Raw genomic sequence first — 14397 nt, forward strand, 5'->3', positions numbered from 1 at the left:
AGATAAATTTCTGAATACAATTGCATCTGTAGTGTGATCCCCTAAACCTTTAGCTCCTGCATCAACATCAGCTTTATGTGTTATCATAGAATCATACAGCACAGGGGACGACCATTCTGGCCATCGTGCCTGTGCCGGCTCTTTGAAAGAGCTGCCCAATTAGTCCAGCTCTCTTGCTCTTTCCCCATAGCCCAGCAATTTTTTCCTTTTCAAGTATAAATCCAATTCCCTTTTGAAAGTTACTATTGTAATCTTTTTACCAAGCTCAGAATGCAAACTATTCATTCGTAAAAAAAGCAATTTTTAAATATGAAACGCTACCAAATCTAAACAGCTGTCAGTGAATTTAAGGTTGCAATTCAATCCTGGATTCTGTTGACATTCTTAAGCTGCTCCAGTTTCTCTCCCCTACAGTTACCGTATACAATTTGTATTGATGCAACATGGTTTCAACAATGCATCGATACAAACTCTGTGGTATAACTTGGATGTGAAGTCAGAAAATTGAACTGAGGCAGCCACTGCGAGACCAATTCAAGGAGGTGAAAACATGCATGTGTGAAACTCCATTTTGACTTCCCAGTGGGTGACACAGTACAATTCTGCTCTGCTGCCCTCCATCACTCTCGAACTAGTACATATAGTATTACTGTGCCCTTAGTTTAATGCATCATCAAAACTGTTCAAATGAGTTACAGTTTGTACTCACTGCCAGCCATCTAGTGTATAGCTAGGTAGAAGTAGAAGTAGAGGTAGAGATAGAGATAGAGATCGCTCTCTATTATAACATGATTTACCAATTATCCATATAATCAGGAGGTAGTCTATCATCTCTAGTGCTGGGCCCATCGTGTTTTTTTTGTCTTCATTGTACACCAGTGAATATAAGTTCAGTAACAGTAGAAAAGTGAAATATGATGCACTGTGAATGATGAATTTCGTAAACGGAGTATGAATGACTTTTCCTACTCGAGACTTTGGTGCCAGCAGATAACAAAGGGACAACACTGGCCACAGACTGGCAACTGTCAGAACAGTCAGAATCTTCTTACAGGTGTGCTTCCGCCGATAGCCTGCCATCTGCCCGAACCAGACTGTGTTCAGAAACTGCTGGCAATTGGATTGAGCCACAAACTGCAGGATATATAGAAAAGTGGAAGACAGGACAGTCAACTACAGGTTTACATTCCTAAACTATACAATACATTGCTTTCTTATCGTATACAATATGTTTACTGGATATTACCCACTAGCAAACATTAATTTGCTGGATTACATGACCTGAATTATACAGTATATTTCCTGGGAAAGGGTGGGAAATTGATTAGGTCCTGGGTCGCATCTCCATCCACTCTGACCATGGCCTGTGATGTTAGAGGGGTAGGGGCTGGGGTGGGGATTGAGATTTCCCAGGTTGGGACATTCCTCAGCCCTGGTATCATTTTCGCCAAGTATCTTGTACACTGAGATGGACCACCCACAAAAATTTACAAAGGGGCTGATGGGGTCTAAAAAAATTGTGCTGTACTGGTGGCCAGAAGCAATAGCCTCAGTTTTCCACCCCTCCTTTAATTGTTGGGCACCCAAGATGCAACTATAGCGACATAGGTTCCTATTGGCAATATTATAGTAAGATGACTTCCCCATGACCCTTCTGCAGGGTCAGGCACGGAGGTCGCTGCACTAAGGCTGGTTGAGCAGTTCTGCCCATTTTTTAAAAATTAGTATACATTGATTATATATACTGATTTTTATACCCTACTTTGTATGATAGAATAGGATAATTGCTTTACAGATTTAGTCAGAACATGTACCTCCTTTTGGTTGTACTTAATTGCTAGCTTAAGTCGACTTAGGTTCATCCTCTCCTCAAGCAATCCTCTCTTATCAATCGGTTCATCACTGGAAGTGTGATTTAGGATAACCTCCAGTTCGCGGGAATTCCGGGCCTGTGCTAGGAGATCTTTTGCAAAAGTCTTACATTGCTGTGCTAGTTCTTCATAGTCATTCCTGAAAATGTTTACAGACAACTTGTTTCAGTTAAACATATTTCAGTTACATCAGTACTAAAAGAGGCATCAAAAGTGTCAGGAGGAAGAAAACACTTGTATTTATATAGTGCTTTTCACATTCTCAGGACATCCCAAAGTGCTTTATCCAATGGATTACTTATGATGTGCACTGGCTGTTGTTTTAAAGATAAATGCAGCAGCCAATTTTGGCACAGCAAGGTCCCACAAACAGCAAATGAATGATGAGATGAGATGATTTTGATGGTGTTGGTTGAGGGAGGAATGTTGGCCAGGATTCCAGGAGAGCACCCAACTCTTCTTCAAATAATGTCGTGGGATATTTTACATCCAGCTGGACAGATAAATGGTGCTTCATTTTGGCATTAGCCTTGGCTCAGTGGTAGCACTCTCATCTCTGAATCAGAATGTCATCTGTTCAAGACCCATACCAGAGACTTGAGTACATAACCTTTCGCTGACACTTCAGTGCAGTACTGAGGGAGTGCTACATTGTTGAAGGTGCCATTTTTTGGATGAGACTTTTATACCGTTGCCACGTCTTCACTCTCAGGTGGATGTAAAATAGTGACACGACTGAAGAGCAGGGGAGTTGTCTCGCTGTTCGAACCAACATTTATCCCTCAACCAACACCATTAAAAAACAAATTATCTGGGCATGTATCTCATCGCTGTTCATATGGCTGCATCAAAAGTATTTCACAGGCTGTCAATGATTTGGGACACCAGAGGACATGAAAGATGCTTTATAAAATATGTGTTCTTTCTTTCCTATATACTTTATGTAATTCTGAGCCACACATGTTCATGAGCAGGAGCACTGCTTTTTGATGACTAAATAATTCAAGTTCCATTTTAATGCGTATAATTCTGGGATTTTTACCAATGTTTCGAATGATAGGATTTTTTTTTATTCGTTCATGGGATGTGGGCGTCGCTGGCGAGGCCAGCATTTATTGCCCACCCCTAATTGCCCTCGAGAAGGTGGTGGTGAGCTGCCTTCTTGAACCGCTGCAGTCCATGTTGTGAACGTTCTCCCACAGTGCTGTTAGGAAAGGAGTTCCAGGATTTTGACCCAGCGACAATGAAGGAACGGCGATATATTTCCAAGTCGGGATGGTGTGTGACTTGGAGGGGAACGTGCAGGTGGTGTTGTTCCCATGTGCCTGCTGCTCTTGTCCTTCTAGGTGGTAGAGGTCGCGGGTTTGGGAGGTGCTGTTGAAGAAGCCTTGGCGAGTTGCTGCAGTGCATCCTGTGGATGGTACACACTGTGGCCACGGTGCGCCGGTGGTGAAGGGAGTGAATGTTTAGGGTGGTGGATGGGGTGCCAATCAAGCGGGCTGCTTTGTCCTGGATGGTGTCGAGCTTCTTGAGTGTTGATGGAGCTGCACTCATCCAGGCAAGTGGAGAGTATTCCATCACACTCCTGACTTGTGTCTTGTAGATGGTGGAAAGGATTTGGGGAGTCAGGAGGTGAGTCACTCGTCGCAGAATACCCAGCCTCTGACCTGCTCTTGTAGCCAGTATTTATATGGCTGGTCCAGTTAAGTTTATGGTCAAAGGTGACTCCTAGGATGTTGATGGTGGGGGATTCGGCAATGGTAGTGCCGTTGAATGTCAAAGGGAGGTGGTTAGACACTCTCTTTTTGGAGATAGTCATTGCCTGGCACTTGTCTGGTGTGAATGTTACTTGCTACTTATCAGCCCAAGCCTGGATGTTGTCCAGGTCTTGCTGCATGCGGGCACGGACTGCTTCATTATCCGAGGGGTTGCGAATGGAACCGAACACTGTGCAATCATCAGCAAACATCCCCATTTCTGACCTTATGATGGAGGGAAGGTCATTGATGAAGCAGCTGAAGATGGTTGGGCCTAGGACACTGCCCTGAGGAACTCCTGCAGCAATGTCCTGAAGCTGAGATGATTGGCCTTCAACAACCACTACCATCCTTCTTTGTGCTAGGTGTGACTCCAGCCACTGGAGAGTTTTCCCCCTGATTCCCATTGACTTCAATTTTACTAGGGATCCTTGGTGCCACACTTGGTCAAATGCTGCCTTGATGTCAAGGGCAGTCACTCTCACCTCACTTCTGGAATTCAGCTCTTTTGTCCATGTTTGGACCAAGTGGTCCTGGCGGAGCCGAGTGGTCCTGGCGGAACCCAAACTGAGCATCGGTGAGCAAGTTATTGGTGAGTAAGTGCCGCTTGATAGCACTGTCGACGACACCTTCCATCACTTTGCTGATGATTGAGAGTAGACTGTTGGGACGGTAATTGGCCCGATTGGATTTTTCCTGTTTTTTGTGGACAGGACATGCCTGGGCAATTTTCCACATTGTCGGGTAGATGCCAGTGTTGTAGCTGTACTGGAACAGCTTGGCTAGAGGTGCAGCTAGTTCTGGAGCACAAGTCTTCAGCACCACAGCCGGGTTGTTGTCAGGGCCCATAGCCTTTGATGTATCCAGTGCACTCATCCATTTTTTGATATCGCGTGGAGTGAATCGAATTGGCTGAAGACTGGCTTCTGTGATGGTGGGAATATCGGGAGGAGGCCAAGATGGATCATCCACTCGGCACTTCTGGCTGAAGATGGTTGCAAATGCTTCAGCTTTGTCTTTTGCACTCACGTGCTGGACTCCGCCATCATTGAGGATGGGGATGTTTACAGAGCCTCCTCCTCCCGTTAGTTGTTTCATTGTCCACCACCATTCACGACTGGATGTGGCAGGACTGCAGAGCTTTGATCTGATCCGTTGGTTGTGGAATCGCTTAGCTCTGTCTATAGCATGTTGCTTCCGCTGTTTAGCACGCATGTAGTCCTGAGTTGTAGCTTCACCAGGTTAGCACCTCATTTTTAGGTACGCCTGGTGCTGCTCCTGGCATGCTCTTCTACACTCCTCATTGAACCAGGGTTGATCCCCTGGCTTGTTGGTAATGGTAGAGTGAGGAATATGCCGGGCCATGAGGTTACAGATTGTGCTGGAATACAATTCTGCTGCTGCTGATGGCCCACAGCGCCTCATGGATGCCCAGATCTGTTCTGAATCTATCCCATTTAGCACGGTGATAGTGCCACAAAACACGTTGGATGGTGTCCTCAGTGCGAAGACGGGACTTCGTCTCCATGAGGACTGTGCGGTGGTCACTCCTACCAATACTGTCATGGACAGATGCATTTGCGACAGGTAAATTGGTGAGGACGAGGTCAAGTAAGTTTTTCCCTCGTGTTGGTTCGCTCAATTCCACAATTCTGTCTATTTTTCATGAGACCACAAAGCAGTAGCTTCAGTCATGCAATTGATAAAGTGTGTACTCAGAAGGACTCTGATTTACCAAACAATCCTCACTGAATGACATCAAGTGCGTAATAGGAATTATGAAGGTCTGTCTCACAGGTGGTTTATTTTTCAGTAAACCACAGCCCCGTCATTTATTTTTTTTATGTCACAACTTGGCTGATTTTACATTTTCCAGTTTTTGTTAAAAAAAACATTACTACTGTGGAAGAATTGCTGTACTAGGATATGGTCACTTAGGAGATAGTGAGCTCAGTGTGGGAGCGGCCTAGCTAGTGTATCATGGAGTGAGTGGGAAATGTTGGTGAGACAATAACAGGTCACTGCCAAACATAACTTTAACAAGGACCAGGGGGTAAATTTTAACCCCACAAACGGGTGGGTTGGGGGCGGGTGGGAAGGTAAAAATCCCGACCCCAACCTGCCTCCAATCCGCCCACTACCGGTTTTAACGGAGGCAGTTCCAGGGGCGGGCGACCAATCTGCTCTTAGGAGGCGGGTCGATCAGTGAAACATTTTAAGTAGGCTGCGGGCCACCATTTTGACAGGTTTTTTATTTTTAACTCCTGGGGCCAGGTTTCCCAGGCCTTCTGCTTCACGCCACATAAGAGGAGGCAAGAAGGCCCGGATCATCAGGTAAGTGCCTTTATTGCACTTCTTGTGGGCCCAAAGGAGCAGGAGAGTTTCCTCCAGGCCCAACAAGCCGACCTGTCGCAATCCCACACACGCAATCGGCCAACACCCTCCCCATGTCCGAGCCCCCCCCCGCCCTCGATCTCCGAAACCCCCATGATCTCCATCCCCCCCCCCAACCATCTCTGATTGCCCCCCCCCCCACGATATCCAACCCCACCGATGTCTGACCCCCCCATGTCCGAGCCCGATGAACCCCCAATGACCGCCGACCCCCGATGACTGACCCCCTCCGATGACTGACCCCATGATCCCGACCCCCCCCCCCCCCGATGACAGACCCCCCCCATGATCCCTGACCCTCCGATGACTCCTGACCCCCTGATGACTCCCCCCATATCTAAGACTTATCTGCTGGCATTCACTCCCTGGCTGCTCTCCCATCCGACTGATAGCCAGCCTATCAATCTGGCTGGTTTGTCGGGCAGGAAACCTAAAGAAAAAAAATGAAAGACATCCTTACGTGAAAATAGCAAGGATGTCCGGGAAACCTGTACTTCTGGGTTTCTCGTCAGCAATTCCCCAACACCCCCCACCTCTTCCCGGCTCCCCGTTAAAATTTACCTCCAGGAGTTTCCGGGGAGCACAGAGAGACTTGGAGAAATTGAACTGTGCTTGCAGCAACAAGCAAGTCATAGCGTTCCCCGACACTACTGAAAAGATTCTTTTAACATTGAAGTTCACAATATTTAACAGAACTTCTTCATTGGTTCTTTGGTGCCTGCATAGTGGTCTCTTACTCTTTGCTGATAATGGAATAGCAGTGAAGCAAGTGACCTCAGCAAGTAGGTCACAGAACAAAGTGGAGACACAGGAGCTAGATTAAAAATTGCAGCAAGAATTGAACTAAGTATGCATAATGGACAGTAGGTATGAGGGGAACATTAAAGAACAAGGGAGACAAATAAACAGAGGGGAAAATCAACAATCAATCAGATAAACTGAATATGAGAAAACCACTGAAATGGAAAAATAGTAAAAAAAAATTTAAATCAAGACAAGAAAAAATAATGAAACTGTAAACGTTTAAAGCGGTACTGTTTCCATGGTATAATGGGTCATAGTTTAATTGTCAAGCCTCGGTGCTCTCGGCTGTACTACTACTGCAAGAGCATGGAGGTGTTAAGTTAGATTGTAGGGTGGTGGGGGCTAAATGAAAGATCTTGTACCTTGTTCCAGTACAGGAATATTACCACTGAAATTTTCCGAATTAACCATTTGAGTGCTTTTAATTTTCTTCATTTGTTTGTGGTCTGCTTCCTCTATTGGTTCGTTGAGAGATCTGGGCAGGATACAGAGCAAGAGGCAGATATATTGGAACAGTAGGGAAAATGGAGCAGTGATTTAATAAATCACACTAAACACGGTGGTTGGGGGACAGGGGAAGGTTAAGTGTGCCTACTTAAAAATGAGTCCCACACAATGGTCCTGTGTGCATTATACTTTCACTGACAAGGTGCATGGCTTCCCTGTGTTGAATTCTTATTTTTGCATCTTACGTGAATTGCTCATGGCTATATTGTGATACATCTCTCGCAAATGTGTACCTAAATTCCACCTCCACAAGACTCAGTTCCTTCAGATCTGCACTGAGTTCAAAGGCTCTTAGGATAGGATCCTCCTCTGTGAGCATGATCAGTGATGGACTAGACAGACAACGATAGATGTCAAGTCGAAACCTGCAAAAAGAAATTTCTGTCCTTCACGTATTTCAGCACATTGTTTTAACCTAAACTTAATTCAATTTTGAACATACTCTGATATTTACAGCATCCTGAGACTTTGAGATTGTGAAATATAATGTGTCAGGCAATAACAACAACAACAATTTGCATTTATATAGTGCCTTTAACATAGTAAAACGTCCCAAGGTGCTTCACAGGAGCGTTATCAAACAAAATTTGACATCAAGCCACATAAGGAGCCATTAGGACAGGCGACCAAAAGTTGGGTCAAAGAGGTGGGTTTTAAGGAGCGTCTTAAAGGAGGAGAGAGAGGTAGAGAGGCGGAGAGGTTTAGGGAGGGAATTCCAGAGCTTAGAGCCTGAGAGCGGCTGAAGGCACGGTCGCCAATGGTGAAGCGATTAAAATCAGGATTGTGCAAGAGGCCAGAATTGGAGGAGCGCAGGGATCGCCGAGGGTTGTAGGGCTGGAGGAGGTCACAGAGATAGGGAGGGGCGAGGCCATGGAGGGATTTGAAAACAAGGATGAGACTTTTAAAATCGAGGCGTTGTCAGACCGGGAGCCAATGTAGGTCAGCAAGCACAGGGGTAATGGGTGAACGGGACTTGGGGCGAGTTAGGATACGGGCAGCAGAGCTTTGAATGAGCTCAAGTTTATGGGGGGTGGAAGATGGGAGGCCGGTCAGCAGAGCATTAAAATAGGCAAGTCTAGAAGTAACAAAGGCATGGATGAGGGTTCCAGCATTAGATGAGCTGAGGCAGGGGCAGAGACGGCGATGTTACATTGGTATGTAATTATTAAATAAGTTCATTTTTAATTTGACACATGGAAGAATAGTCAAACTGTTAACAAAGTGAATAATACACTTGACTAGATATGGGGACCCTATTTTTCAGATTTCCAAATCCAAAGTGGTCTGATTCTGAACAGATCCAATCTGGTCAAATATCTTGTCTCAATAACTTTAGTTTGCTTTCCCTTCAATAATGAATTTTAGAAATTCTGGCTGATTATACTGATCCGCAGACTGTGGATTATTGCTACGTTATTGGACAATAATGTAATGACATCATCTGAGTCATCACACAATGCATTCTGGATGTGTCACACCTCGAATATATAGGAAGTAAATGCTGGGCCTGTCCAACACGAAGCAGCACCTTGTCCCGGTGTACTTTGTTCTAATTTTTCCCAAGTTCAAGGAGAATTTTCAGTGGTTATATTGCACAACAGGTATTGCATTTCATCTGATTTAACAGCAATTCAGTTCCCAAAATGTGGCATAACTGAGGAACAAGAGAGAAACCACCCATTTTCCTCTTTCAGTTATTATTTATAGCTCCCATTCTATAAAGACACACTATTAAAAACCCTTGCTACATTATACTTTGTATGTGGCTTCAAAGATGGCCTTATGGAGCAGTGAACTGTATCTGTCTATGTAGAATCTTACAGCACAGAAGGGGGCCATTCAGCCCATCATGCCTGTGCCAGCTCTTTGAATGAGCTATCCAATTAGTCCCACTTTGTTATATTAATTCACAGAATGTGGGCATTTCAGGCAAAGCCAGCATTTATTGCCCATCTCTGGTTGCCCTTGAAAAGGTGACGGTGAGCCTTTCTCTTGAAACACTTGAGTCCGTGTGGTGAAGATACTCCCACAGTGTTTTTAGGTAGGGAGTTCCAGGATTTTGACCCAGCAACGATGACGGAATGGTGATATATCTACGTGTCGGGATGGTGTGTGACTTGGAGGGGAACTTGGAGGTGATGCTGTTCGTATGCCACTGCTGTCCTGGTCCTTCTAGGTGGTGGAGGTCGTGGGTTTGGGAGATGCTGTCGAAGAAGCTTTGCCGAGTTGCCCGCTATTTCCCCATGGCCCTGCAAATTCTTATTTTTCAAGTATATATCCAATTCCCTTTTGAAAGTTACTATTGAACCTGCTTCCACCGCCCTTTCAGGCAGTACATTCTAGATTATAACAATCAGCTGCGTAAAAAAAATTCTGTCCATGATGATTTAGAGATTCCATGTCTACTTTTAGCTCAGTCCAAAATTATACAGAATTCCTGTATGCACATCATGTGGATTTGAAAGTGCTTAACTTTATAAATCTGACTGTAACAATTATCATTTACAAACATATTACTTTGCTTACCTAGAATGGCGCAGGCTATCCTTCTTGTTCTTTGCATTACAGAGTGTGCATTCACATCCGACTGCATGAGGTCTTGGCAGTGACAGGTCCTGTTTGAGCAGCATGGTCAGGATCTCATAGTTATTGCGATGAGCAGCAAGAATGACAGGAGCCACATCCATTGTGGTGGAGTATTCAGGATTCTGAATTCTCTGCATTAATTTCTGTTTGAACAAGTTCCCACAAAAAGACAGAGTAAAATTAATGAAGTCCATTGTTGTAACAGAGTCCTTGAGAGTCTAGTTTTTTTTTTCCTTCTAATACAGTTTGTGGTAGAGTGAATGTTCCATAATTGCATAAAATGCAACAAAAAAAAGTTAGGAACCACAGTCAATACCCTTATAGAGAAAGTGTTATGGCACTGAGTCTTGCAAGGGTGGAATGTTTAACAGGATAGGACCATAACTGAAATTTTTATAATGGGAAGGAGAATGTTGAGTGGCAAACATGTGTCTCTTTTAATTACAAATGTAACTGATCAAAGTGTTTGATAATGAAGTATAATTTATGATTGTCTATTTAACATAAAAATGTGAAGATAATCTTGGAGCAAAAAAAAAATCACAAATTAGATTTGAAAAAATAAATTGGCCCAGAATTTGCTGTAGCCAGTCAACTAACGGTACCTGCCGTTAGTTAGACTTGCCCTTGCCCATTTAATTCCCATGAGATTTCGCACTACAAGTTGCTGTAAATGCCTCTACAGGGCATCTGGGACCTGAGAGAACAGGGCAAACAACTGTGTATCTCCTTAAGCAATCAGATTGAAGATTGTTAAATGAACAGCGCAGTGTCTGAACAAGGAAGTGTAACTTAGAATAGTAAATTCAATGTCATAACAGGTACAAAAAGAGAAATAAAGAGAGGGGAAGAATGATTGGATTAAGAGAGAGAGCAAAAAGAAACAGAAAGAAAAAAATTAAAAAAATTATTTAATTTTTAAAAAAAATCTCCAACAACAATTAAAACCTGAAGGAATGAGACTCCACACTTGTAATAGTTAATTTTCAGTGTCAGAGAGGTTGTTTGGCAGTAATTAACACTTATCACACCATTAAAAAGGGTACTAATAGACTGAAATGGACAAGCCTTAACTTTCCGTTACGAGTTTAGTTCGTATCTACCATCCAAGTACAGGAACTACATGCCGTTCAATGCATTTGAATGGTGAGTCAGGCAGCGAGATGATGTTTTCGCGAAGCTAGCGGCAGAACGGCGCATCTTTGACAGCAACTTCCAGATGTTCGCTTTTAACTGCGCATCTGCCCTCACCTGAAGTTGCTGTGCGATTTGCGCATAAACATCAGTGAGAGCCATTAGCCTCACTGTTATTTTGACAGCAAATTCTGGGCCGTTATGTTCAAACTAATACATTTCTCATTCTTGCAGTAGTCTGTTAAGAAATATCGAACACATTAGTGATCATTTATTTTCTATCTCTACTAATAGTAGCTTTGAATGCTAAATTAGTCACCAAACATTGAATAAACAGACCATTTCACATCAATCATTTTGGTTAATTGAGCAAAACATCCGATCATAGCATTTCAACTTTGTTTAATCACTGATTAAAATGCTGCTCATTAAAAAGCTTTCTGTATTTTTAAAATTCTGTGTGTAAATGGTAGTGATCAATATTTATGTTGGTTTATTAACTCATTTTAAAATAAGAGAATCCAGCACTCAAGAGGGTGAATTTGGCAGAAAAGTCCTTAAGCAGGTGAAGGACCTCATAGGCCCCACTGGTTTCAGGTGGACCCCCAGGATGAGTAAAACGCGCCTGACTCAATATGGCATCGGCCACACTTCCGGTGCAGATCACACGAGAGATCGTCACGTGAAATTCGGAGGCTAGACGCCCATTTTACGGCCTCAAAGCGGCTGGAATCTTTTCATTCTCTCTCTCTCTCGCGCACACACAGCTTCTATGAAATTTAATATAAAGTAGGTATATGTATATCACTCACACTAATGTAGCTTTCAAGAAAATTCTATCTTTAATACATGTTATTCAACACACGACAGTGATGCACAAGCAGACATATGAGGCAGTTTAGTAGGGAGTCTTTCAAGCCTTGCTAAGAATGAAGTAATACCACAGTTAATACATTGCATGTTGAATGCTGAAGACCTAGCAAAGGAAAACGATGAGCTTAAGACACAGACTGAAAATGAGGCCCAATACAGGTTTTAACTTAAGCCAGAATTATACATATTTGCCAAGTGTATTTATTTTAAAGCTTGCAGTAAATCCCATTGTTTCATAGAAAAACTGATTAAAAAGTACAAATGGTCACCACATATAAGAGATATTTTTCTTGAAAAGATTTTTTTTCAATAAGCATAAAAATCGGAATTTGCAGAGCCTATCTGTGTGAGATTTTATTTCTAAAGGGACTAGTCAAAGTATTTGATGGACTTCCAATTATTCAGCAGGGTAAGGATTAAAGCAGTAGGATCATCATTTATTGTGTAATTCTTGAGAGCTTTTACTTGCTCAGTGGGGTAACGGTGAATACAAAAGGGACATTATATATGGAACTGTATGGAGTCACTGTTTATTCATCAGCATGATTGCATAAGCAGCAGTGACAGTTGTTTTGGAAAAATCAATGTAGATTTACTGGTGTAATTAATTGTACAGAATTTCTGTTTGGTCAACATTCTAAGTGGCAGAAACAGTACTTGTTGTGTCACTGTCCAAGACCCTGTTTATTCAGCAGAGTAAGGGTTCAAGTGCTAGAGTATTTGTTGTAGCAACTGTATGGAGTTGCTGTTCATTCCAGAAGGGAAGGATTAATCAATGGTCTGTACTTGCTAATGTTACACAAAATCTACATTGATTCTTCTGTAAACATCTGGAACTTGAGCCAAATTAAATAAGCGATATTTTTCCACGAATTCTACCTCATTTTTATTTATGTTGTGCTCACTCAGAAAAGTGATGTTGAAAATCCTATTTAGTTAGCATTCAAATAGACCTTTCACTGTTTATTAGTTCAGTTGCAAGTGCTATATTAGCCATATAGGTCACTGCGGCTCAACCTAAGACAGAGATGAAGGCTTTTCCCTTTTTGTTTGAAGCCAGTTTAAAAAGCTGGCAAGTGTCATTTCCTTTGATGAGGGAAGGTTTTTAAACTTATTTTACTATAATAGGATATACCTTTGATAAAACGAAACAAATTTACCAAAAACATTTAATTTTTTTTACCTTTCTATCTCTGTCTTTGCAAGGACTATGGGGAAAGTGGAGCTGAGGTTGAAGATCAGCCATAATCTCATTAAATGGCAGAGCAGGCTCAAGGGGCCGTATGGCCTACTCCTGCTCCATTTCTTATGTTCTCTCCCAACCCATATGCCACCTGCAATCAAGAGGGCAAACAGGCAAACTCCTCCCACCTGTGCCTATGCTGTTCTTTGAATTGCCACTAAGAAGTGCACCAGAGCAGTCAGGGAACCAGAACTCATGCCCCAGTGAAGAGATGATTGGCTTCTGTTTTGTGCTTCCCCAAAATAGCCTGGCTGAGATCAATAATTCAATGTTTGGGTAATCATGGCTATGAACCTGTATTATATCATTTGCAGCATGTTGCTGTCAAAAGTCAGTCTACCAGAATATATTCTGATGTGCACTGCCACAAGTGTTTAGCTAGCTTATTTTCTCATCTACACCTTGCATAATCCACATTTTAAATGTCGAGTTTTACAATGAAGCTGGTGGAAAGGGTCTATAAATGTTATGTCATATGTTAATAATTACACAGTATGGGCAGCATAGTAACAGCATGTTTATGTACTACTGTATTCTGCCACAGGGCTAGACCACAGGTTCTTCTTTTCATTTCGACCCACTTCCCCCCACCCTTACCCCTACTCCTCAAAATGATTCACCTTATTTTTCCAGTCCTAATTGGACTGTCCAGGCGAAGAGCTCTTGGAAGCAAAGCACTTTCTCAAAGATAAGAAAAAGGTAAAGGCAAGTCAACTGATGTGCCTAACATTCACAAGAGAGTCAATGGAAGAGGTGCAGTAGAAAGTCACCTAGCCACCTCTGAGCTGGAAATGGTGCATGGTGCTGAAAGGAGGAAAGGAAATTACTCAGAACATAAAAGTAACCAAAAATTCACTAACTGCTATAGTTGGTTTGGACGACCGCCTGGGACGATGATTGAGAAGAATATCAACAGCACCGACAACTTCAGAGCCAATCGCCACCAGCAGTGCATCCGTAGTCTAGAACGAATGGAAAGAAGTTATGTAACTTTTAAAAATTTATATTTAAAATAACCGCTATAAAAAACACACTTAGCAATAGTAAATATTGGCACCTGACAGCCACGTTCCAAGAGAAGCTGCAGGATATCCAGATTTTCATTTTCAATTGCAATGGTAACTGCATTCCTCCCCAGCACATCCACACAGTTTATATTCAGTTCACTGAACTTCTCATCAAGGAGTTTTTTGACCATGTAATTGTCTCCTGAAATGTTCAAAGAGAC

At 42.8% G+C, this 14397-nt stretch overlaps 1 protein-coding gene across 1 annotated transcript in view; it reads right to left on the minus strand.

The window, feature by feature from the left end:
* trpc1 (transient receptor potential cation channel, subfamily C, member 1) overlaps nucleotides 1–14397 on the minus strand; it is a 68177-nt gene that overhangs the window by 47394 nt on the left and 6386 nt on the right. The window contains exons 2-7 of the mRNA XM_067995041.1: nucleotides 14227–14378; nucleotides 14030–14131; nucleotides 9860–10062; nucleotides 7567–7698; nucleotides 1815–2010; nucleotides 798–1134 (exon numbers count right to left, since the gene is read on the minus strand). Of these exons, the coding sequence (XP_067851142.1) occupies nucleotides 798–1134; nucleotides 1815–2010; nucleotides 7567–7698; nucleotides 9860–10062; nucleotides 14030–14131; nucleotides 14227–14378 (1122 nt within the window). The remainder of the gene's footprint in view (nucleotides 1–797; nucleotides 1135–1814; nucleotides 2011–7566; nucleotides 7699–9859; nucleotides 10063–14029; nucleotides 14132–14226; nucleotides 14379–14397) is intronic.

The sequence above is a fragment of the Heptranchias perlo genome, chromosome 13 (assembly GCF_035084215.1).
Source record: "Heptranchias perlo isolate sHepPer1 chromosome 13, sHepPer1.hap1, whole genome shotgun sequence".
Classification (NCBI taxonomy): domain Eukaryota; kingdom Metazoa; phylum Chordata; class Chondrichthyes; order Hexanchiformes; family Hexanchidae; genus Heptranchias; species Heptranchias perlo.